The sequence below is a fragment of the Xiphophorus hellerii genome, chromosome 9 (genome assembly GCF_003331165.1).
Source record: "Xiphophorus hellerii strain 12219 chromosome 9, Xiphophorus_hellerii-4.1, whole genome shotgun sequence".
Lineage (NCBI taxonomy): Eukaryota > Metazoa > Chordata > Actinopteri > Cyprinodontiformes > Poeciliidae > Xiphophorus > Xiphophorus hellerii.
The window spans coordinates 16,255,098-16,277,605 of record NC_045680.1 but is presented as its reverse complement, the minus strand read 5'-3'; the positions used below and the strand labels follow the sequence as shown (position 1 = coordinate 16,277,605).

Here is a 22,508-nt window from a genome sequence, read left to right as displayed (position 1 = left end):
TTTAGTACAGGAATCAAATTTAATGTCATCCAGATTAGATGCCAATCTAAGAAGCTTCTTTTTCAAAGACTCTGGTCCAAAGACAACAACTTCAATCTGAATCTAAAAACATTTAGAGTCATCCAGGTTTTTCTTGTAGTCTAACTGACTGAATTCATCAGGATTTATGAATAAATATAGCTGAGTATCATCAGCAATGCAGAGGAAATGTATCCTTTGTTTTCCTTAATATTCTTTTCAGTAGTGACCTTTAGTATTGATATTTCAGTGCTATGATGAGCTCTGAAGCCTAGGTGAAACTCTTCAAATCATTCAATTCTTTCAGAGGTCAAAAATATTGTTAGCAAACATGTCAATAAATAAAAATATATCAGGGAAAAATTGCTAAAGATTAAAAAATACTTGACTTTCCTCTCTTCTCTTCATAAAACGTGGTTGCTGGTAAGCTGATCATTTTGATTGGGGAAAGTGAGTTTCCAGCATTTAAGCCTATCACATGACGCGTCACGAAAGCCAGGATGTCCTATAGTAGTACAGTAGGGTGAACAAAATGCCCACAGTTAGGGGCACAAATTAATGAGCAGGGTCTCAGAAGGATGGCATTTTTAATCTACTCTGAGCATGTTGAGTTTCCACCTCAGTGAATACAGTCAGCATATAGACGGCCTTTACTTTTCAAAATTTCAAACCACATGGATCTGGTGTAAGTATACTAAATGCAAATTGTGCTGAATTTAAATCTCATAGCAATTCCATGCAATAAAATTTGTTCAGTTTAAACTTTATAGAAAAACAGAAGAAACAACAATTTAATGTCATGAACTTGTTTTATTGCTCAATATGCAAAACGGATTTTAATTATAAACTTTTTTTTATATATATAAATTGCTTTAAGTAGAATGTTATAAAATGTTAAGTGCTTCAAATGATTTCGTTAAGTTCATACTGAAAGTAGCGGCCGCTGTAGGTGTCTTTCCAAATGAACTATTTTACATAAGTCTTAAAAAAAAAAACATTATTTGCCACATGGAAATAATTTAAAAAACAAATCTTAGAAAAAGTGGAGTTAAGTCAAACAAAGTTAAGGCAAAACTGCTCTTGCCGAGTCGTTGCGGCAATAAACGGAGTTGTACAGAGGAGCAGACATACAACATCCGGGCAACAGTAAGCTTGCGCAGAAACGGAATGGCGGAGGTAAGTGAGCGAAAACGAGGAATCTAATGAGCCGTAATGTTAGAGAAACTGTGCCGAATTTAGGACCTATGTCAACCCCGACGGCTCCCAGTATGACCGAGGGTTTCTCCGGCTGCTGAGCGGCGGCTGAAAGAGAGCTACGAGGCATTTTAGCACCGGGAAGCTGAGGTGGTGGGGGGAAGAAACGGAGAGCCTCTCCGGCGTAGATCGTCTCTCTCCGCGTTCTTAGTGTTAAAGAGCCATTCCCCTCTCTGCCTTGATAGTACGGCAGTAGAAAACAATAGGGATCCCGGGGCCGGGTTCGACGCGGTGGTGCTGAACTATTTTCAGGTGCGTCCTCTCGGCAGGGTGGGTCGAGTTGAAAAGTTTTGGAGACATGACTTGACTCGGCGGCGGTGAACTTCCACCGTGCCTCTCGGAAACATTGTAAACTAGTAGTTTCCTTCTCGCAGCGAGCCGGGTGGAGGAAGAGATGTTCAGCACCAAGTCACAGGAAAGCGCCCCTGGTCAGACAGACAGCGCCCGATGGGGCTGGGACAAAAAGCAGCTTCTTACAGGACCTTTGGTGTCGTTTAAAGTAGGTTGTGACATTTAGTAACTGCTGGCACTTTATCTGATTTAAGGATTTGGTTGTTAGGGTTCCTTATAGTGTCTGTTACCAAAGTTTTCTTTACTTTTTAGTTATCCACACTCCTTGTAAATGAGGTGCTATACAGGCCCGCAACTGGCTATGTAGAAATGCATTCCTCTTAGCAGGAAGCATAATAAACTTATAACTTAGAGAAGACCCTTTTCTCACTTTTTAGTCAGAAAAAGGGTTTTACTCTTGACTTTTATATTATTTGAGGCATTCACTTTGTTTTATGATTTATCACCTCATTGATCTTCAATTTAATCTAAACTTTGTAAAAATGTTAAACAGATGCGATCAAAAGCCTATAAACTGACATCTTTTAAAAATGGAAGCCAATGAAATGCTGTAAATGATCAACAGAAAACTCAATTCAGAACATTGAATTGAATGTGGTTAAGTTGAATATTGTATTATCCCAATCTTGAAACAAAGCATCTTTTGAAATCAGTCTATTGGTGTGAACACATTTTTTCTAAATGTGTTGAGTCTGTGAGAGTTGAGCAGTGTGTCCCCAGCTTAAGTTAATGTCAGTAAAAACCTTCTGCAATGGTTGAAACTTATTTAGGGTTAATCAGAAACAACTTAAATCAAGTGTTCAAAACTCCTGTCCCTATGCAGCAAACTTTTGGATGTTATTGAGCTCTACAGAAGTCTGGTATTGAGCCATTCACTGGATTTGTTTGTGTTGAAACAGAGATGTATCTAAAAATGAGGATAGAAGCTCTTGATGACTGGAGATGGACAACTCTGTCTTATATGTTTTGAGATGTGTACTGACTCCAAAGTTTGAATGTATATGCTAATGCTCAGCTCAACCACATCCACAGTGCATACTTAAAGCAAGGTTTTTTTTAGTTCCTTATTTTCAAGTTTTTGTCAAGAAAAGATGGACACGTCACACAAAAGATGGATGTTTTTAAATAATTGATTTTGGTATCATATTCTACATCAAAAAAGAAGTGAATAGAGATTTCATTTTTACTTTAGGTGTACTGAAGCTCCTTTGTAAAATAAATAAATAAACACATCTTGCCAAACTAATCCCAGATATTATGTTTATATGGGCCTACCTAAATCTTAGACACATTTGGTGATGCTGGTGTCATTGTGGAGACAATACAATTCTATCCAGGACATCTTGTTCTTCTTTGCACTGAAGACTGTTCTTGATGACATTGGCTGACTGATTGGTACAGAACAATCACCATAAACAGAAGCCTCCTTGATGACACGGCTTGATACATAAATGACACTGCTGGACATCTTCAGATTCTCAAATGAAAATAAGCTTGATCTGTGATTTTACTGCCGCACCATGTTTCTTCGACTGATCACCATGCCTTCTTTTCAGCCTTGCCAGCTTTCGCAACACTTCTGGAAACATCATTCCGGTTTGAAATCTTTTTCAGGGAGGGAGGCCTTGCCGATACAGTACAACTATTCTGGGCTCAGTCTGTTGTTCCAGTCATGGTGTTTGAACAATGACATAAAAAAAACTCTTTCTAGCAGAGTTTGGCTGATGCTGGTTTGGGAAAATGGAGCAGCACCAAAAGTTGATTAGATGTTTCCTTTTGTGAGCTTTAAGGTAAAGAGGCACCTTCCTCCCTCCGGACCCTACGCCCCAAATGTGCCCCTGTGTAATCTTTTTGTCTGAAGATAACACATTATAAAGCAGCTTAGTGTGGAAGTTTTGAGCTGATCTACCTGAAAACAAGCTTGGCAGTGTACAGTTGTTTGTTTTTTAATTGTTGTTCACAGCTATCTGCTAAGGACAAGTCAGGATGACTGACAGTCGAGACCAGTGCAGTTGCTGCAGCCAAGTCTTTATAATCTATCCCAAATTAGGTTTGTCTTGTTACATAACATGGGTGTCCCTGTAAAGCACTGTCAAACTAAAGTCCTCAAGGGCCAGTGTGGTGAAACTGTTAGATTCACGAGTGTATGAGTCGACACATCTGAATCACTTAATTGGGTCATTAGCAGGACTCTAGAACCTGAGCAAAATTACCTGTTTTCAAACACAGCAAAATAGTGCACATAGCCAAGTATCAAAATATAAAATATTTAGGAATCACCGACTGAAAGTGCAGACTTTTATACAAACCATGTTCTGCTTTTGGAGTGTAGGTCGCTACAAAAGCAGGAAACGACTATAGGGCGTTCTGGGTCACTAGAACCAAAACAACTGCAAAAGAGTCTAATGCTAGAGGGAGAAATGGTTCTTAGTCCTTTACAAAAAGAGAAATCCTACAACTGCTAGGATTTGACGCTACATTTTTGTTTACATTTTGGGAAGAATCAAGTTGCCCTCATGTCTTTTTCTGAGATTTTTGAGTTGTTTCCTTCAGCGGTTCTTGGCCATGACAGGCAAGGAGGGAGATCAGGTTTCTCAATTAGTTTGGATCGTTTGACACAGTGCAGTGTGAAAGTGAATTGCAGCAGCTGAAAATGTAACAAATGTTGCAATTTTGTTCCCCAATCGAACAAAGTCCACCAGAATATTAGGTGTGAAAACACCCTTCGGGAAGAAAATCTCACTAAAGGGTTCCTCTACAGTCTGCCTAAGAGATTTATCAAGTGACCCAAAATTATAGATAAGATGACACCAGCATTTCCTTCCTGCTTCAGCATGACTGAACTACTGTGGCCAAAGCAAGGTCCATAAAGGTATGGATGAGCTAGCTTTGTGTGGAGCAGGAATTCAACATTGTTAAATAGATTTAGGATGAATTAGGGCAGATACAACAAGTTGAGTCTTGTCCAACATCAGCGTCTGACCTCATAAATGCACTTCTTTAAGAAATGTCCAATATTCTCATAAACGCTCTTCTACACCATTGAGCTGTTATGGCTGTAAAGAGTAGGTCAGTATCATATAAAGTACTTTGGATTGCCACTCATGTTCATTTTTGTGAAGCCATTGACTTGATAAATTTGGTGTTATTGTATATTTTAAGCTCTGTTGGTAACAGATCTTAAAAAATGATGCTTTAAGAATGCAGCAGCTGGCTGGTTTGCAATGTTCTGAACCAGGATAATTGATATGCTGTTTGTGTGTACATTGCACTTTGTGCCTCAGGTGTGCTATGTGTATGTTGCGAAACCCTTCTATATGAGTTTTTCCATAAAATGTGTGTATATGTGTTTGCAGGTGGGCGACAAGCAAATGAACATTAGCACAGACACTGTGGCCTAATGGAGAGTGGGCAAAGTACAGAGATGAAGGCCTTCAGCAGAAGAAACAGCAGTTGGAAGAAGTCATAGAGGATTTGGAGGAGAAGCTTTCTCGCTCCAAGAAAATGGCTGCACAATCCCCAACAGTAAGTTAAGTTTTGTCTCTTAAAATATGTTTCTGTGTCTATCACACATTTTTAAGACCTAGGGCTTTTTTTTAGGAATCAATTGGAACTCATTTTTCCCCAAAATACCTATATATTTAAAACAAATTCAAGGTTTCCCCCAGAAAACTTGCTAAACCCAGTGGTTGGGTGCCAGGGTAGTCATTCATCCAGCCACCTGTCGTGTTTTTGAGTTTAAAAATGCTTAAAATTGACAGGAAATTTTAAGAGATCACTTGGTAATTATGTATTATTGGAAGATTAATACCTGAACACCAACTATAGAGTCTTAAAAAATGCAAACATTTTTAAAAGACTTAAACAAATAAGCAATGCTCAGCCTTCTGGGGGCTCAAGTAAAGCCTGGTGGCCCACCAGGCTTATAATACACTGGGGGGAACCCTGAAATTGTAAATATAAAATAATGGGGGCTAAACTATCTGTTTTATGAAAGGTCTTCCAATCTGACCCAAGTATCATTACAGTCTTAATCAAGGCTTTTTCAAATAATTAGCGTCAGGATCCCTGTCTCAAATCATTGCCCTGATACTTGATGATGGCATAGTGTCTGTAATTGTATGTCTTCCCAGTAATGGTGTTGGAGATGGGCCTGAGTTTTTAAAACTCAGGCCCATCTTCGAAAAATCTTGAGGTTGTCATTATAACTTTGAGCTAATCAATCTATATTTCTCCTGACGAACTAAAGGGTTGAACTGAGTTGGGACAATTTGACAAATTTAACGGCCATCGACAAGCTGTGCCCTGTCAATGGCCGACAGGCTGGTCTTTTGTCTTTTTTTTATTTCTTTTTTTTAATCAATTTTTTCTATTTTTGACATGCGTTAGTTTCTTGACTAAGAACAATGTTTGACTGAAGACAAAAGATGCACCCCACAGAAAAATCATAAATAACCGTGGTTTTTAATAGTATACACAACTCCTTCCAGCTGCAAGCAAAACTTGTAATTTTCTCCCAGAATGCCTCCAAGTGCAGCTGCGATTTATTTACTCTGACTTATAATAAAGACAAAAACTAGCAGTATCATATTTTCAGAAAATATATACATTTATATAATAACCACAATGGTGGTCTTAGTGTCTTTTTTTCCCAATTTTATTATGTTTATGACCCATTCTAAATTCATATGTCTTACAAACTTGGTATGAAACGGCAAATACAAAAACTGGTCCAGCAAATGTGCTCGACCATAAAGAAAAATCTCAGTGTCAGTTTTAAAAGAAATTTTAAATGAGTTTGCTCATTAAAAATAAATAAATGACAAAATAAAAAACTATAATCTCTCCATACAGAATCAATAACAGAAAAAAGGGAATTTTTTTTTTCTGGAATAAGTTCATAACTTCTAATTATTTTTATGGAAAACAAGTATGTTCAGCTTATTGGATTTGAACAGTATTTGCAGGTGGTGAATAATGTTACCAGCCTTCTGAAGGTGTACTTGTGGCCGGTACCTACAGATATTTTCATTCCATCTGCTACAGAATGACTACTTTATTAATCCCCACAGGAGAAATTCACCTGGGCTGTTCTTTTCTGTATTTAGCCATTTTAGTAAAAGATTTTCAAAAGTTTTGAAATTTCAGGAGACGTCTTTTGTTGATTGGCTCGTGATTTACGTCAATGCAAACTCCAAAAAAAAAAAAAAAAAAAATTCAATCAAGCCAGTGAACCGGCGGATTGCCGTGTGTTATCGGAGAGCTGCACAGTTTGGAGGCGCATAATTATAAGTTTAATCTTGAGCAACGCCTCTTAACTTCTGGAGCGGAATGACCGCAATTTCCCAGCACCACAAGCAGCAACTCTGAGGAATGGGAACGCAATAAAGAAGCAATAAACGGCGCAGCTCTGGTCAGCGTTGTGACGGAGCCATAGCTTTGTCCCAACCGCTGTGAAACACCTGAACTACATGCCATTAATTTGCCGTAATGTGCGTTTTATCCATTGTTTGGAATTTTATTTTAAATAAAATTCATGCATGGATATTGTTTTACATCTTTTGACTGAATTAACTAAATCCAATAGGTTGCACTTGCTTAAAAAAAAATTAAGTGCCACAATATAGATATATTTACATATATTGTAAAATAATCACCTAATTTGGACTGTTTTCAGGGCAGAAATAAATACCTGCAAAACTAAATGAACACAGGTAATGTTGTAAAGCAGATTGGGTCTGTATAGCTTTACATACAAACATATTTTTCCATTCACTGTAGTTACAGTATTTTGGGAGTTTTTCAGCATGAAGAACATGAAGTGCTGCTGGCCTGAACTTCCCTCTCAGTGTTGGATTTGTTTGCAACTTCTCACTTTTGCGCCAAAGCTATTCTTACATTTTGCTGCTCGGTCGACTTGTTGAAAATAAAAACATGACATATTGATATATTAATCTTCTCGGCCACACATTGTGAAAATATTTATATCAAATTTTGCTCCCTAAGAAGTCATGAATGTCCTTGAGAAACTGAAAATCAAAAGTCATATTTCAACTGTTTTTTTTAGGAAAACAAAACAGTTTTGTGGAATTAAAGCTGAAGTGGAATTAAATTACATTGTTGTATTTTTTTTTTTTCTCTCCTTTCTCTGTCATTTGCCCCTATAGGTCAGTGAGCTTCCCTTGGAGGAGCTACTGGCTTTATATGGATATCAAGTATCCAATCCACAGAAGGAAACATGTCCTATAACCACCACTCTGCCAGATATGACCCTGGATAAGGTGAGATTCAGCCAAAGCATATATCAACTAGTGCCGTTATTCATGTGTTATACAACTTTCTCTATAGATGTTCTGATTGTGGGTTTCTTGTTATTGGCTCAATTTACTTGGGCTATCCATGATTTTTGTGTATTCGGCCGATCACATTAAAGAAATGCACCAAAACATTAGGACAATTTCAAAGCATTGCAACATAAGATTTTCACTTCCTCATTTGTTCATTTGATAATTTCAAGGTGGCTTCTTGTAAGGTTGGCTTCAAATAAACACAAGGTTGATCATTGTTCTGCAGAGTTTTGTAGTGTTGTTTGTTTTTTGTGTCTTGTACAGGATCAGAAGACGAAGGACCTGTTTCATGGCAAGAAAGAGAAACAAGCTTCAGCCTTTGATCTCACCTCCTCAAACACCTCAGATTTGCTGCCCAGCCTCCAGGGTAACACACAGGATTAATTACCCATAAAGATTTTCACACCAAAAGAAGTGTTGATAAAAGTATTTTTGGTTTTGTCCTTTTTATTCAAATAAAAGAGCTATAGTTATTTTCTGTCAAAACCATTTTTTTGATGCGTTGATATATAATGTTTATTTCACAGATTAGATTTTTGTTTTTCCCTAAAGGAAGCTGAAATTTTCCTCACCACTATTTTGATTATTATTTTGTAGAGATAAATATTTCTATACTTTTCTAAACAGCTAGTTGTTTTTTTCATTTGAGTTGTGGATGTGTTCCTTGGAAACATTTTTCATCTCCAAACAATTACTTGGCTCTGCTTGCTTGTAATAATTTCTAATCTAATATTTGGACAATTTTCTTCACTTATTTCTAACATTTTTCTTACATTGAAGAAAACCTTTCCATCAACAGTTCAAGTATTTGAGGTGTTCAGTTTCGCTCGACATCACAGCTGATTTGGAAATGTTTTTCTTTTTTGAGGAATTCTGCTCAGGGTTGAATAATCCTCTTTGTGCCGTTTCTGTCTCTTTCAGACGGATACAAAGCGACGACTGTCAGCTCATCAGACGACGACACTGATGATTCTTCTATTCCGTCCAATGAAGAGCACAAGGTTAGCTACTCAGAATGATATCATGTTGAGTTGGTCACTGTGCAATGGCTAGATAAACTGGAGTCATTCAGACTTATCACACGTCCAGTTGTTTTAAATCTTTGTATCATTGTTCTAAATAGTGATATGGGCATTTTACATATGCAAGCAGTGGAGATTTTAATTCAATTCCGGTTTATTTTTTATTGAGGATAACACATTAAACTACGTTACATGTTAAAAACCCAAGTACAGCTTTGGTTTGGTACTTTTGTTTTCTAGCCACAGGATAATTTGCAAACTCAGTCCTTTGTTGAACCTTTTTAAAAGAGAGCAGAATTAAAATGAAAGATTTCTGTCACACACATATGCATACGCTGAATTACTGTGACTATTAGCAAAAAAAACCATGAGATTGAATTTTACAGAAAAGTAGTTATCCACAAAAGGTAGGTTGGTATACATCAGTTTTCACATATATTTTTATTTTCTTCATTGTTTCACCTCTAAATAAGAAGGAACATTTAACAGTTTAAACTGTATCTGCCATACTTGAATAGCAGGCTCTCTTCTATTTCCTATTTTGATAAATATCAAAGAGAAATGTGTCTATTTTTTACTAGACGTTCATACTCCAGGGATATGGGATATATAATGGAATTGTTAATATTAGATGTCATTTGTAGGAATTTTTGGATCAATTTTGCTGATTTATTGATAAATGAGTAAGTCCTTCTCTATGTAGCTGTAGATGAAGTGTGGGCCAAATATCTGAATGAAAGTCCTCTCATTCTTCAGATTCTTTTTGTCAAGTAATGCATTATTTCTAAATGATTTTTTTTCCCTCCAAAAATGCCTTTTAATTTACTTACAGATTAATTTCGACCAAAAAACAACTTGGAAATAAGGTTTGACTCTTAAAACTCTTAATTATATAAATGAGTGCCACCTCCGGCATCACAAAAAGATCAATAAAATTAGGCTCTAAATATTTATGCATCTACAAATACACAATGCTGCATATTTAAAACGTCAGGTGAGCCTCCACTGGCAATAAACAAAAATAGGTCCCATGGTGCAACGCCAAAGGCGAAAACTCTTTCTATTACACCTTTTAGTTCAAATGTAATTCTAGACTCTGTAACTTTAAAATGACTGGTATTTATGAGGTGTGTGAAATATTAGGATTCTTTATTCAATTAGATACTCAAATTATCAGCTACAGTTATCTTCATTTGACGGCAATATAATTAAAATATATATGAAGGAAAAACTAATTTGTGCTTCTACATAAAGACACAAAATACCAGTGGAAAGACAAAAAACATGTCAGCAACATTTGAATTTTAGTTTGTCCTATAATTTCTTTCAGTGATCACAGGGTTTTTTTTAAAAATATGGTGTTGTTTGGTTTTGTTAATTTCTTTATTGATCATTTCTATTGTGTATACTGTCTACAAATATTACTTTTAAAAACATTGTAATGATATATTTTCAAATATTTGCACAGTGGCGCAGTTAGTAGCACTGTTGCCTTGCAGCAAGAAGGTCCTGGGTTCGATTCCCGGCCCAGGGTCTTTCTGTATGGAGTTTTGCATGTTCTCCCTGTGCATGCATGGGTTCTCTCCGGGTACTCTGGCTTCCTCCCACAGTCCAAAAACATGACTATTAGGTTAATTGGTCTTTCTAAATTCTCCCTAGGTGTGTGTGTGTGTGTGCATGGTTGTTTGTCCTGTCTGTCTCTGTGTTGCCCTGCGACAGACTGGCGACCTGTCCAGTGTGACCCCGCCTCTCGCCCGAAAGGTTCGCTGGAGATGGGCACCAGCACCCCTCCTGACCCCACTAGGGACAAGGGTGTTAGACGATGGATGGATGCAATAACAGTTGTTCCTCACTGAAAGTAAAGCTAATCCATTTAAAATATAGTAACATTGGACTTGAATGAGTTTGTGACATTGTGGATCTGAAATAGTGTCAGCATGGTACTGAACCAGTCAGAAATGAGCTTTTCACATGTATTTATTTATTAGTTCTTATTTTTCCACAACTAATATAGACCAAATCTAGCTGCATTTTATCAGACTCTTGGACTGTTATGTAAACCCTGCTTTAATCCAGTGTTTCTAAGATCATCTTCATCTTGTAGTGAATGCTCAGATTTGAACCATTTTATTGTTTTTTTTTCTACAGGAAATCATGGTCGGCTCCATGTATCAAGCAAAAATCCCACCAATAAATCCACATTTATCTGAGGAGAGAGGTGAAAATGATTGTTTGTGGAGTGCATTTGTTGAGTAGACCTTGTAGACATTGTACCATAAGTATTTATCTGTAGAGATTCTAAAAATTAGAAACTTAGTATAAAAGAAGAGACTGCTACGCACAGACCTGTCATCATTCTCACAATTTCCATCTTCCTCTTCTGCTTTCGCTCCTCCAGCTTACAACCACGACGACCAGGTGCTGTGGAGGCCTGGGGTTTTGCCTGTACAGGAAGTAGAGAAATTTTTGCAGAATGTACAGAGACTTGGTGGCAAGGAGGGGGCGGTATGGACCCAAACGGCCACTATCCAAGACAATGAGCAGGTACATCATCAGTGTGGCATTTTATGCTATTCACATCACCACTGCCTGCAGCTGTAGGTGACTGCATTAAAATGTATAATATTGTTTGTTTGCTAAACAAGCCAAAGGAACTGGGATAATGTAGCAGGAGTCGTTATTAGTTAATTTTTTTTGTCATGTGGGATTAAGTTTTGATTTCTGCCTTCTTTCTGGCTCAACATTCAGGCACTGTATGAACTAGTGAAATGCAACTTCAATGCAGAAGAAGCACTGAGACGGTTACGTTTCAATGTGAAAGTATTCAGTGGTAAGACTCTTCCTGTTGTCATGGATGACTTTTTTTTTTATGTGATCTGATTTGTACGATCCTATTCATGGAAGCACCTAGTATTGAACCACATAGTTAAACCTAACAGCACTGTTAAACTTTAGCAAAGTTCTAATGTTTGTGACCATTTAGACCATTTGCTCTTTTATCATTTGCTTAATAGAATCTGCTTCCCGACTGGCCGTCAGCTTGAAAGGTGGTTCACGGTTTATATCTGCTGTATTCATTTTGGAGGAAAAAGAATAACCTGTTTAACAGGTTTAAAAAAAAAAAAAAACCCTCACTGGCTGTTTTTCAGGAACTCATTCCAGATGTGCGGCTGCACATAGAATTAAAACACTTTGTTTCAAAATAAATTAAAGAACAATGAGTCTCATGTGAAAGAGATATATTGAGACTTCTTTAAAAGCCATGACTCACTTTTACTTTATGAAACTATATACGCTTATAACAGGATGTTTGACTTTGTAACTTGTCAGACTGTATACTTTAGGCCATTTACCGTTTGGAATACCAGTTTGTGCCCAAGCTTAAACTTGATGATGTCTTCATCAGCAATATTTATTTTTAGTAAATATTTTCACACAAGGTTTTTGTTGTGATGATGATGACATGTATTTTTCATAATGTCACACAGGGAATAATTTGGTTTGAAGTAATGCCTTACATATATCCATGGGTGTATCTCCTTCTAATCTAAATGCTGTGAATAAACCTATCAGAAGCTTTCAAAACCGTTACATCATCAACTCGGTTTTCCCAGATTTTTTGAATGATAGGCTGCTTTTATGTAAACTCCTCAATTAAAAAAGAAATCCTAAAAAAAAAAAACACTCACAATAATTCTGCCATTTTGCAAATATAAATAATTTTGGTAATCCTAACGGAGAAGAGGTGGAAATGTTAAGTATGATTTAGTGTAAGAAAGTGAATTTAAAAATGTTGCGCCGCTTTTGTCAGTGGTTTCCACTGTACTTTAGCTATTCTTTAGCTATATTTCTATGGTACATGTGCAGTAAAACCATGTCGTTTTCCCAAAAGCCTGTGACTTTATTCCACCACAAAACTTGATTGTGTTGAGTTGTGGCGCTCTAGCTTAGAAGTGTGCTGGTAGATTTTCAGCAGGAGGCGAATGATTTTTGTTATCAATAACATGTGCTTAACCTGAACTAGTTTGCAGGATCTCAGTTCTCTGTGTACCTACTGCTTTTAGAGGAGCTGTGTTCTTGGAGCGAGGAGGAGTGTAGGAACTTTGAGAATGGCTACCGTGTTTATGGGAAAAACTTCCATCTCATTCAGGCTAATAAGGTATGTGATCAAATTTAGAGCTTTTGATCCTTAATCTAGCCTCAAAATGTGACTGATTGTTTTAAATACTTGTTTCTAAAAATGATTGAAACCTTTCTCCACAGGTACGAACTCGCTCCGTTGGTGAGTGTGTGGCATATTACTACATGTGGAAGAAATCGGAGCGCCACATGTTCTTCACCCAGCAGGCCACAAGGGTGAGCCGAAAAAAGTACATCATGCAGTCGGAGAACATGTGAGTACTTCTGCAGAAATGCTTTGGGTTAAGTGACGCTAACTTGTTTGTTAGTAAAAACTGGAAGACGGTTATAGACTATTTGTAATATTGGAAAAAAAATGTTCCTATAAATTAATTCTATTTTATTTGGATTTTATGTGATAGACCAACAAATGATAGTACAAAACTTGGAAGTGGGAAAAATGTGACATTATAGCTTTGCTATAAAATTGGGTGGTAGAGGGGGTTATAATAATTACACAAATAGCTTGCCCTAGTCATAATATATGACCAATAGGCATGCCATGACCCCTCCTATCTCTCTTTCTCTTTCTCCTAGTATCAGTTACATCTGAGTGTGTGTAGCAATGAGTCAACTCTACCATGACATCATCCGTGTCAAATGTGTGTGTACACTTCAAAGTTGCACATAATTTGTGATTGTGCTTCTGTATTTTAGTGAGGATGGAGACCAGGATGGAGAGGGTGGAGATCTCGAGGGAAGCAACAGTTCTTTGGGGTTACTGTCACAGATCTCAATAACCTCTGGACAAATGGAGTCCCGGTTTCCTTCAAGTACAAGTCTGGATCTAAACAAACAAGGTGCGAATCAGGAATAGATCAATAAACGAGCTGTGAAACTGAGTTTGTTCTGCTGTAAAATTACTCTTTCTTACAGAAGGTCATTAAAACATGCAAGTGACAGTACTTAAGTATATACAGTACAGACCAAAAGTTTCGACGCACCTTTTAATTCAATGAGTTTCCTTTATTTTCATGACTATTGACATTGTAGATTCACACTGAAGGCATCAAAACTATGAATAACACATGTGGAAATATGCACTAAACAAAAAAATGTAAAACAACTGAAAATACCCCTTATATTCTAATTTCTTCAAAGTAGCAACCTTTTGCTGTGATTACTGCTTTGCACACACTCTGCATTTTCTTGATGAGCTTCAAGAGGTAGTCACCTGAAATGGTTTTCACTTCATAGGTGTGCCCTGTCCGGTTAATAAGTGGGATTTCTTGCCTTATAAATAGTCATGAAAATAAAGAAAACCCATTGAATTAGAAAGGTGTGTCCAAACTTTTGGTCTGTACTGTACATGTTGTGCGGAACTACAGTGACAATGAACATTTAATTTGAACTTTTCTAAAAAGTTATAGAAAACCTCCAGCATTAATGGAAACCAAATCCTAATAGTCATATATGCAGTTTTTTGGCCTTTACTGTGCAGAATTCTTCAGTTTATTTTTTTTGGCATCGAGATCACATCATTTGCTTCATCTTCATTATGTTTTGTTATGTCTCCCCACCTTTGTTTTCTCCCATCCTTACTGTCGCGTGTTGTTCTGTTTGTGCATGCACGTATGCATGTCTCTGTTTGTTGGGTGTGCATGTTTGTCTGTGCACGGTTCATGTTGGCATTCTGCTCCAGAAGAAGAAGGCCGCCCCAGGCGCAGACGAACGCCCCGCTTTCTCTTAAAGCCATGACCTCCGTCCACACACGCTACAGAAAGCAGGCTGGGCCTGCAGGTAAAGAAAACAGGGTGAACTAATGTGAACAAAAAGAACAAATAACTTGGCTCTTGTTGATGTTTACAATCTGTTTTTAAGATTGTCACTACAAAGTTACAATAATTTCATGTGCATCAGTGTTTCCTCACACATTGTCACCAAAACACAATAACGCCCTTTATGATTCCACATTTAGTTACTTTACAGAATCTACGAACTTGTGCTCAGAGAGCTGCAGACTCTTGTCTCTTGGCGAATATTTATTTCATTACTTCCCAGAAGCCTGAAATCTTTTCACCACAATCCACTTATGATCTGCCTCGCTATTCCTTCTTTTTTAAAAATGACTGGTGATCTTCTGACTGAAGTTCAGCAAAAAGATTTTGTTTTAGTAATGTGAATTGGCGATACATAGATAAGTAAACTGAATTGAACTGAATAAAGTAACTTTAATTTGTCTTCATATTTGCGTCATTTGACGAAATTCTCAAAATAGACAAATTCCTTCTTTCCTTCCTCTTCCTAACATTGTTGCATACAGTCTTTGAAGGGCATTTGTTTTATTTTTGCTGTTATTTTTTTAAAATTGAGATTTGATGGAATATTTTTGTTTAATGATCTATGAATCAAAATATTGAAAAATCAAAAACAGAGTTGGTGTCTGATGAGCCTCAGTGGTTTTACTGATCAGACGTGATCTGAATTTATCTCTTTGTTCCCAGACGGTGAACTGGTGATGAGTCTGTCCGAGCTGTGTCCCGACGAATGTCCTCAGCAGCTCTTCGACTGTCCGTTCTCTTACCCATCCATGGACGAGCTTGGAGACGCTGACTCGGATCGTCCCTCAGCTCCGGTTCAGCTCCAGTCTCAGCCCTCTGACCAGTGCTCTGAGTGGGGCCGTGGAAACCCGCCGTCCCGCCTTGATGACGACCACGGCTTCCTGAACTCCTGTTTCTACCACCTGCAGATGCACGGCAGGCCCTTCGTTTCTGACGGCCCTGGTTGTGGTGCCGCAGGCGGTGGGACTCACGCCTCCCGCAGGCTGCAGGTGGAATTTAACCTTCCCTCCACCTCGGCTTCCTCGGCCGCTGTTCTCTCATCAAACTTCCAGGCGTTTGGCAGCCTGCTGCACCCCTAGCCCTTTTAACTTTTGGGCAGAGTGTAACGTACACAGAAGAATATCATCCGTTTACTCTCTCTGCAGACAGATATTTAATTGGTCAAACAGTTTTTACATTTGAAAAAGATGGAGCTGTTGCTCTGGAGGAGGCCTTACCATCAACGTCCGTCCGTTGTTGAATGCTGAGTGTTTAATTTATGACTGTCAGCCATTGATCGTGTTTATATCTATTAATTACAATTTGTAACAACACAGTGTAGGGGATGAAAGCTGCAGACCAGTTTTCTCAATCACATCCATTTTCTGAGTCGTAACTTATTCAGGTTTTTTTTTTTTCTTATCATTATTCCTGGGAAGAAAAAGTTGGGCAAAAGAGCCAGCAACTTGTTTGTCTTTTTTTCTGTTGCTTTTATTGCTGCTGTTGTTTCAGACGATTTTCCATCACACACATCAGATGCTCAATCTTGGCAAGTTTTTTTATATGGAAATTATGTTCCCCCCTCTTCCTCCACCCTGCCTGTTGTGTTTAGGTTTTCTAGCAGAACTTTTTCATAGTTACAATGAAACCTGTAAGAAAATTGTATATATAGATTTGTTTTAAACATGAAGCCACAAAGGAGCTCTATAATTCATTAAAACTTCATTCTACCCATTTTAATAAGTTGATTAAATTGTACTTGACATGCGTGAATCAATTGGCCAGAGAACTGAGCCAAATTTGACCCTGATTGTCAAGTCAAAACCTTTAACCTGTTGGGGTTTTTTCAGTTAATTAAATGCATAATAATGAGCTACACCCACTATTTTCTGTCTACAATGCATCAATCAACAACATGAACTCTGCTGCATCGGCTTCTTTGTCTGATTTTTGGTAAATCAGATACAAATTAGGATGCTATGCTTTAATTTTAGAAGTAGGGATACTGGAAAAAAATGTATTGGTGCATTCTTTTCCTTTTTTACATCAAATGCAATATAAACAGGTTTATATATCACTGACTTCTGTGTCTCCATGTACAGTTTGTCAGTTCCTGCAAGATCATTGTATATCTTAGCATATAATGAGAAGCACTCGTCCTTGAACGGCTTCATGTTTAAGGATGAAGCCGGATGAAGGATGAATGTTCTAGTCTGAAGGGAAAGTTCTCTTCTTCTTTGTTTTCATCTGGTTCACATTCCTTTCAGCCAAGGAGTGACCCGTCCTTTACTTCCAACCTGAACTTCTGGTTTCTGTCTGGGCTTTATTTATTATTAGCTGAATACTCCCAATTTTCTTTTAAAAAAAAAAAGAACAACTGAGTTATGCACATTTGCTAATCAACATTGGGATCATTATTTCATCAGAATATGTTTCAGGTGTGAAATTACTCTGGTTTAATCGATAACGTAATACAGCTCTTGTTTTGAATCCCTGCCGTTTCTTTGCTTTTTGATTTACAAAAAAGCCTGAATGAAGCAAACTTCTTTAAAGTAAACAAACGGCAGCACTCAGGAAATGTATGTAGAGTAAAAATTGTTCATGTCTGACTGGGACAAGCAATGTCCCAGTCAGACACTTTATTTGCTTATTTATCTAATAATGGTAATAAGAGTTAAAATGCCCTTTTTTAGTCATGTTCATATTGTTTATATTTACGTGTTGTTGCATTTTGCCGACTCTAAAAGAGCAAAAGGTTCCACAGATGAACTGGACCCACTTCGTCTGTTTTCACTCATTTCTTATTTCCTTTTCTAACTGGCTGTGTGATCCATGTTGAAATCAGAGTCCATCTTTTTATTTCATTTTATTTTTAAAAACACAGGTAAAGTTGAGGCAAGACGGTGAAGACAGAAAAAAAGGAGCGGAAATCTTTTATTTCCTTTTGTTCTTAAGAATATGTATAGGCACATACATGTATTCAAATTATAAATTGCTTTCATCATATTTCTTTTTAAATATATTTTGTAAATAAAATGTGAAATTAAACTTACCAGTGTAAACATTAAACTGTATTGTTATTTAAATCACTCTGAAATGATGTAATCTGATCTACTTGCAGTGTTCTGGCATTTGCTTTAGTTGGTCCCTTTACCTAAAGACGTAGTTTGGATGGAGAGGTTAAAAAGAATGGAAAATGATGTCATTTTGCAAAGATATCAATCACCATTTAATCCAGTTTCACCATTCAGTGTACTTTAGTAAGACTATCAGAATCCCACATCTTGGTTTGGCAATATCTGAGCATGAAAGTTTTCCAAATTTCTCAGATTCTGAGGACATTTTTTGTTCACACTGCACGTCCCACTAGAACATTTTAAAACTGAAATGTAATTTGAAGTCATTCTTTTATTAGTTTGATAATTTATGCTGATAAATAAAATCTCTATCTTCAGTTTTCTATCAGGGATCTGAAGATTTTGGGGTCAACGCTGCTAGAAAGTTAGAAACGTTTTAGTTCCATCTGAAAATAAAATAACCCCAGATCAATATTCTACCACCATGTCTCACTATGTCTGACATTTTTCTGGTGTTGCTTCATGTTGTTTATTTAGAAAGGTGGCGCAACAGGGTTATCATGGTTTCATCATCACGAGGTTTAGGGACAACCAGGCCTGGATGCTTCTGCAGATGTTTTCTGTGTTCCAACCTTATCAAATAGTACAACTATACAGAAAATACTGCAGCTTGTTGTCATGAGTAACACAAACAGTATTTGTCAAAAATATCCTGTGGCTCCTTTAGTGTTGCGGTTGCTATCTGAATGATCTCCCTCAACAATTTTCCGTTTAGTTTTTGCAATGTGACCATGCCAGATTTTTACTGATCGTTTTTCCACTGCGTCATGAAATGTTGATGATGCCGAACGACGTGTACAGCACAGGTCTTGGCATGGAAAGAGAATTTTAGCTTGTGTCTACTTATATTTATGATTTCAAAGGGGAGAGACTTTTTCAAATTGGATCAGGCTGGTTTGGAAATCTTTTCTTCCTGAACGTATTAAATCTTTTGTTTGTTTGTGTATTCAGTTTATATTTAGCACTATGTCACTTATCCCTTTTATCACTATGTGACCTTCTAAAGCATGGAGAGAAGCTTCAATACATTTTAGTTTTTTCTGTCTCACTGACTGATTCAGAGCTTGGTACCGATAAAACAAGTGGAGCTGGAAGCGCACCTCAGCTTTTGTTTCCTCCTGCGACCTTATACTAGTCTTACATACTTAATATACACAATGAAACACAATTACCAGTTTTTGTTACGTTCTTATATCTCATATTTGACACAGAACAACAACAAGTTGCAGTAGTGCAATAATTGCACTACTGCAACTTATTCAGGATGTGTCTGAAGAGTAGACTTCAAGTCTGGCAGCATCAAGTTGGCAAAAAGATGTGCAAGAACAATATGTCTGTGTTTTTATGTCAGTTTTTACTGAGCGACCAGAAATGTGCTGCTTTTTGCTCCTGGTCTCAGATGTCAGATTCCTTGAAAGCAAAAAATCCTGTTAACAAGCATAGTAGTAAAACAGGAACTATAAAAACAATTGTTGACATTTGAGTTCAGTGAAAAGAATGTCAGTGTATCATAGCCGAATAAAATACCTGTCTTCTGAGTTCAGCTAGCCTTAATTAATTACTTTGGAAATGTTTTATTTAAAAAATAAAAGACCATTTTGTTTTAATACCACTTGATCCCAAGTGGGAATAATTCAAGAAATCTTCTGAAATAAACTGGTTTTATTTTCAGTACAAACCCATTCTGCCAAAAAGTCACTTTTAAGTAAGCAAACAATCAAACAAACAAGTTGCTTAAAGGCAGAATGCAAAAGAAATCAATATATACTTTTGAAAGGTGTGCATCCTGGCACAATTGCAGCAAAACTAACAGCATATGAGAAAAATAACATCAGCAGTCAGGCGTGGCGGTAATGGGATGGTCTGGAAATGCTTTACTTTTGATGTACTTTTTGCCTTAACTGATTGAACCATGGACTCTGCAGAAAATCCTTAAGTAGAATATCTGACCTTCAGATTAATAACCTCAAGCTGTACTTGGATTATGCAGTAGAGTATTGATCCAAAGCACACCAGCTAAAGACAAAATTAAGTACTTGGAGTGGCCTAGTCAAAGGCCTTTCCAGACCGTCATTCTTGAAGAGAAGCTGAACAAAATACTTCCACAAAGAAGAGTTGGTCAAATTCTCCCGCAGTGATGTAAAAAGCTTATTAACGGCAAATGCAACATGTTGATGGTAGTTGTTGCTTCCCAGATGGTGGTTCTTTGTCACTTGGGACCAGTTTGGGTTAGGCAGATTTTTTTCCTTCAACAAATAAGCTCATCATTTGAAACTTAGTTTTTATTTATTCCAGATGTTTATTTATCTGATATCAAATTTGTTCTGATCATCTGAAACGAGAACAAATCCATAAGAGGACAAGAACTGTTTTTAATGGCACTCTAGGTTAAGTTTTTTTGTTGTTTTTTTTTCAAAATCACATACATACAGGCAAAAATCAGAGATGGTAAAGGGCTTTACACTTCTTACAGAAACAACCACAAGGGGGCAGAAAAGTCTCAGTTTAAACTAAATTATTTTCATCCTCTTCTTACCGCCTTTATTCTCCTGTAAATTTTACTGTTTAATCCGCTTCACGCAACACGTCGGGCCTGGAGCCGCGCAACCCTTCACGCAGTTTGATTTCAGGTTATTTAATTCACTTTGCTCATGTGCAAAAGTCAAATAAAAGTTGCAATTCAGAGTTCGTCTGTGGAAGATTATCTGCTTAACTCCACAGCGCTGAACTAATATACTTGAAGGGGATAAACATGGTGTTTCTCATGCAAACAGAATTAAGTGTCAATGCACACTTATTAGTCAAGGCATTACACACATGGCTGGATGCAACAAGCAAATGGTAGCTGCTGAGGGGGTTACGCCTGCGGGGCAGCAGGGTCACTGAGGGCTGGAGGGCTGGAGTCATGCTGCTGTTAAGTCATGCTAATTCTAGATTCTCAGTCCGCAGGCTTTTTAAGACTCCCCTTTTATGACGGGAGGGAAATAGTGTCTTTTAATTTCGTTCAAACCCCAACTGCAGCTCTTCGCAAAAGTACACCCCGTAAACCTTGTCCGATTTGGTCATGTTAAAACCTTAGCTTACAATGTATGTTATTGCGATTTTATGTGTCAGACCAACACAAAGTGGTGCGTGTTGTAAAATGGAAGGAAAATGACAGGACAGTTATTGTTGTTTCTTCTTCTGTTTTTTGTTTTTTTCCAAATAAAAATCTAAATGTCAACTGCAACGACAGCTGCAACTTTTCTAAGTTGGTCGGTTCCTACAACCTTCACATATCTAGTGACTGAAAAATGTAAATTTCCCCATCTGTTCTTTGCTTAAGCTCAGTCAAATTGAAAAACATCTTCTTCCATGTGTTGATCTTCTCTTCGCAGCAGATTCTCAATCAGACTTGCGTCTAGACTCCTATGAATCTCAGCCACTTAAACTGTAGCTCTGACTGTATCTTTTGGGTCATTGTTCTGTGAGAGCTTCAAGCTCTCAGTCTTTTGCAACTTTAGTCTAACTGATTCAGCCACGCCCTGTATTTAAATCAACGTAACAACTTCCCCCGGTGTGCTAAAATACCTTTCCACACAGCATGATGCAGCCGCCACCATGCATCACACTTGGAGAGGTGTGTGTTAGGTGTGTGAACTGTGCTAGTTTCATATCGTATCTTTCATGAAACTTCTGATTTGTTTTCATCTGAGTAAAATATCTTCCTCCATGCGTTGGCTGTGTTCACCACATTGTTCGTGGCAAACGGCAAATTACAGTTCTTAAGGATTTATGCCACTCTCCCATAAAGGACAGATTAAAATGGTTTTCCTGATTTAGTTATGTGGAGACTGCAACTCCTCAGGGTTACCCCGGGCCTGACTCTAAGTAAGGCTCTCCTAGCCTTTGCTCAGGCGAGGAGAGCATCGGTAGGGACAGTTGATAAGAGATCAATTGGGATCAAATGAAATGTTGGGATATTGTCTTAGAACCCAACTCTGCTCCCCAACGTTCTGTCTGCTGTGATCCTTCATCTTCAGGATGCAGTTGGTCCATATTCTCCAGCAAACTTAAAGACAGATGTGTTTAATCCATCGGTGTTACTCTCTTTACTAATAAAGTGACTTTTCAAGTCAATTTTGTTTATAGGGAACAGAGTAAATGGGACTGGACACAAACACATACCAGACTTTTAAGGTTTCTATTCCTCATACATGCAATCTCACATTGTTGTTCTTTATGTTAAATTATACAAGTGATATAAAACATGACTCCTCAATTAAAACAAAAGTCTGTTTAGTCACAATTTGACAAAGGTTCCAATGCAATCCAGACAATCTGGTTCAGGGGAGGCTGCAGACCTTCGCCTCAGAAAGTCGTTGTTCTCTCTTCACTTCTGACTGCTGATTTAATCCAGTTTACAGCTCTCAGAGATTCCCACTCCCCCTTTTTTAAAAA

At 37.5% G+C, this 22,508-nt stretch overlaps 1 protein-coding gene across 2 annotated transcripts; it reads left to right on the top strand.

The window, feature by feature from the left end:
- The first annotated feature begins 1,095 nt into the window (after window positions 1-1,095).
- mier2 (mesoderm induction early response 1, family member 2) lies at window positions 1,096-18,487 on the top strand. Of its 2 annotated transcripts, none has more exons than XM_032572935.1 (12): window positions 1,096-1,194; window positions 4,980-5,148; window positions 7,791-7,904; window positions 8,235-8,337; window positions 8,892-8,971; window positions 11,141-11,210; window positions 11,391-11,536; window positions 11,741-11,822; window positions 13,057-13,151; window positions 13,256-13,386; window positions 13,829-13,971; window positions 15,616-18,487. In XM_032572935.1, the coding sequence occupies exons 2-12, from the start codon at window positions 5,128-5,130 to the stop codon at window positions 16,029-16,031; spliced, it is 1,401 nt and encodes a 466-aa protein (XP_032428826.1). In that variant the 5' UTR covers window positions 1,096-1,194; window positions 4,980-5,127; the 3' UTR covers window positions 16,032-18,487. The 2 variants fall into 2 exon arrangements, with proteins under 2 accessions (XP_032428826.1, XP_032428827.1); XM_032572936.1 differs by lacking the exon at window positions 1,096-1,194 and adding an exon at window positions 3,569-3,673.
- Window positions 18,488-22,508: the final 4,021 nt, after the last annotated feature.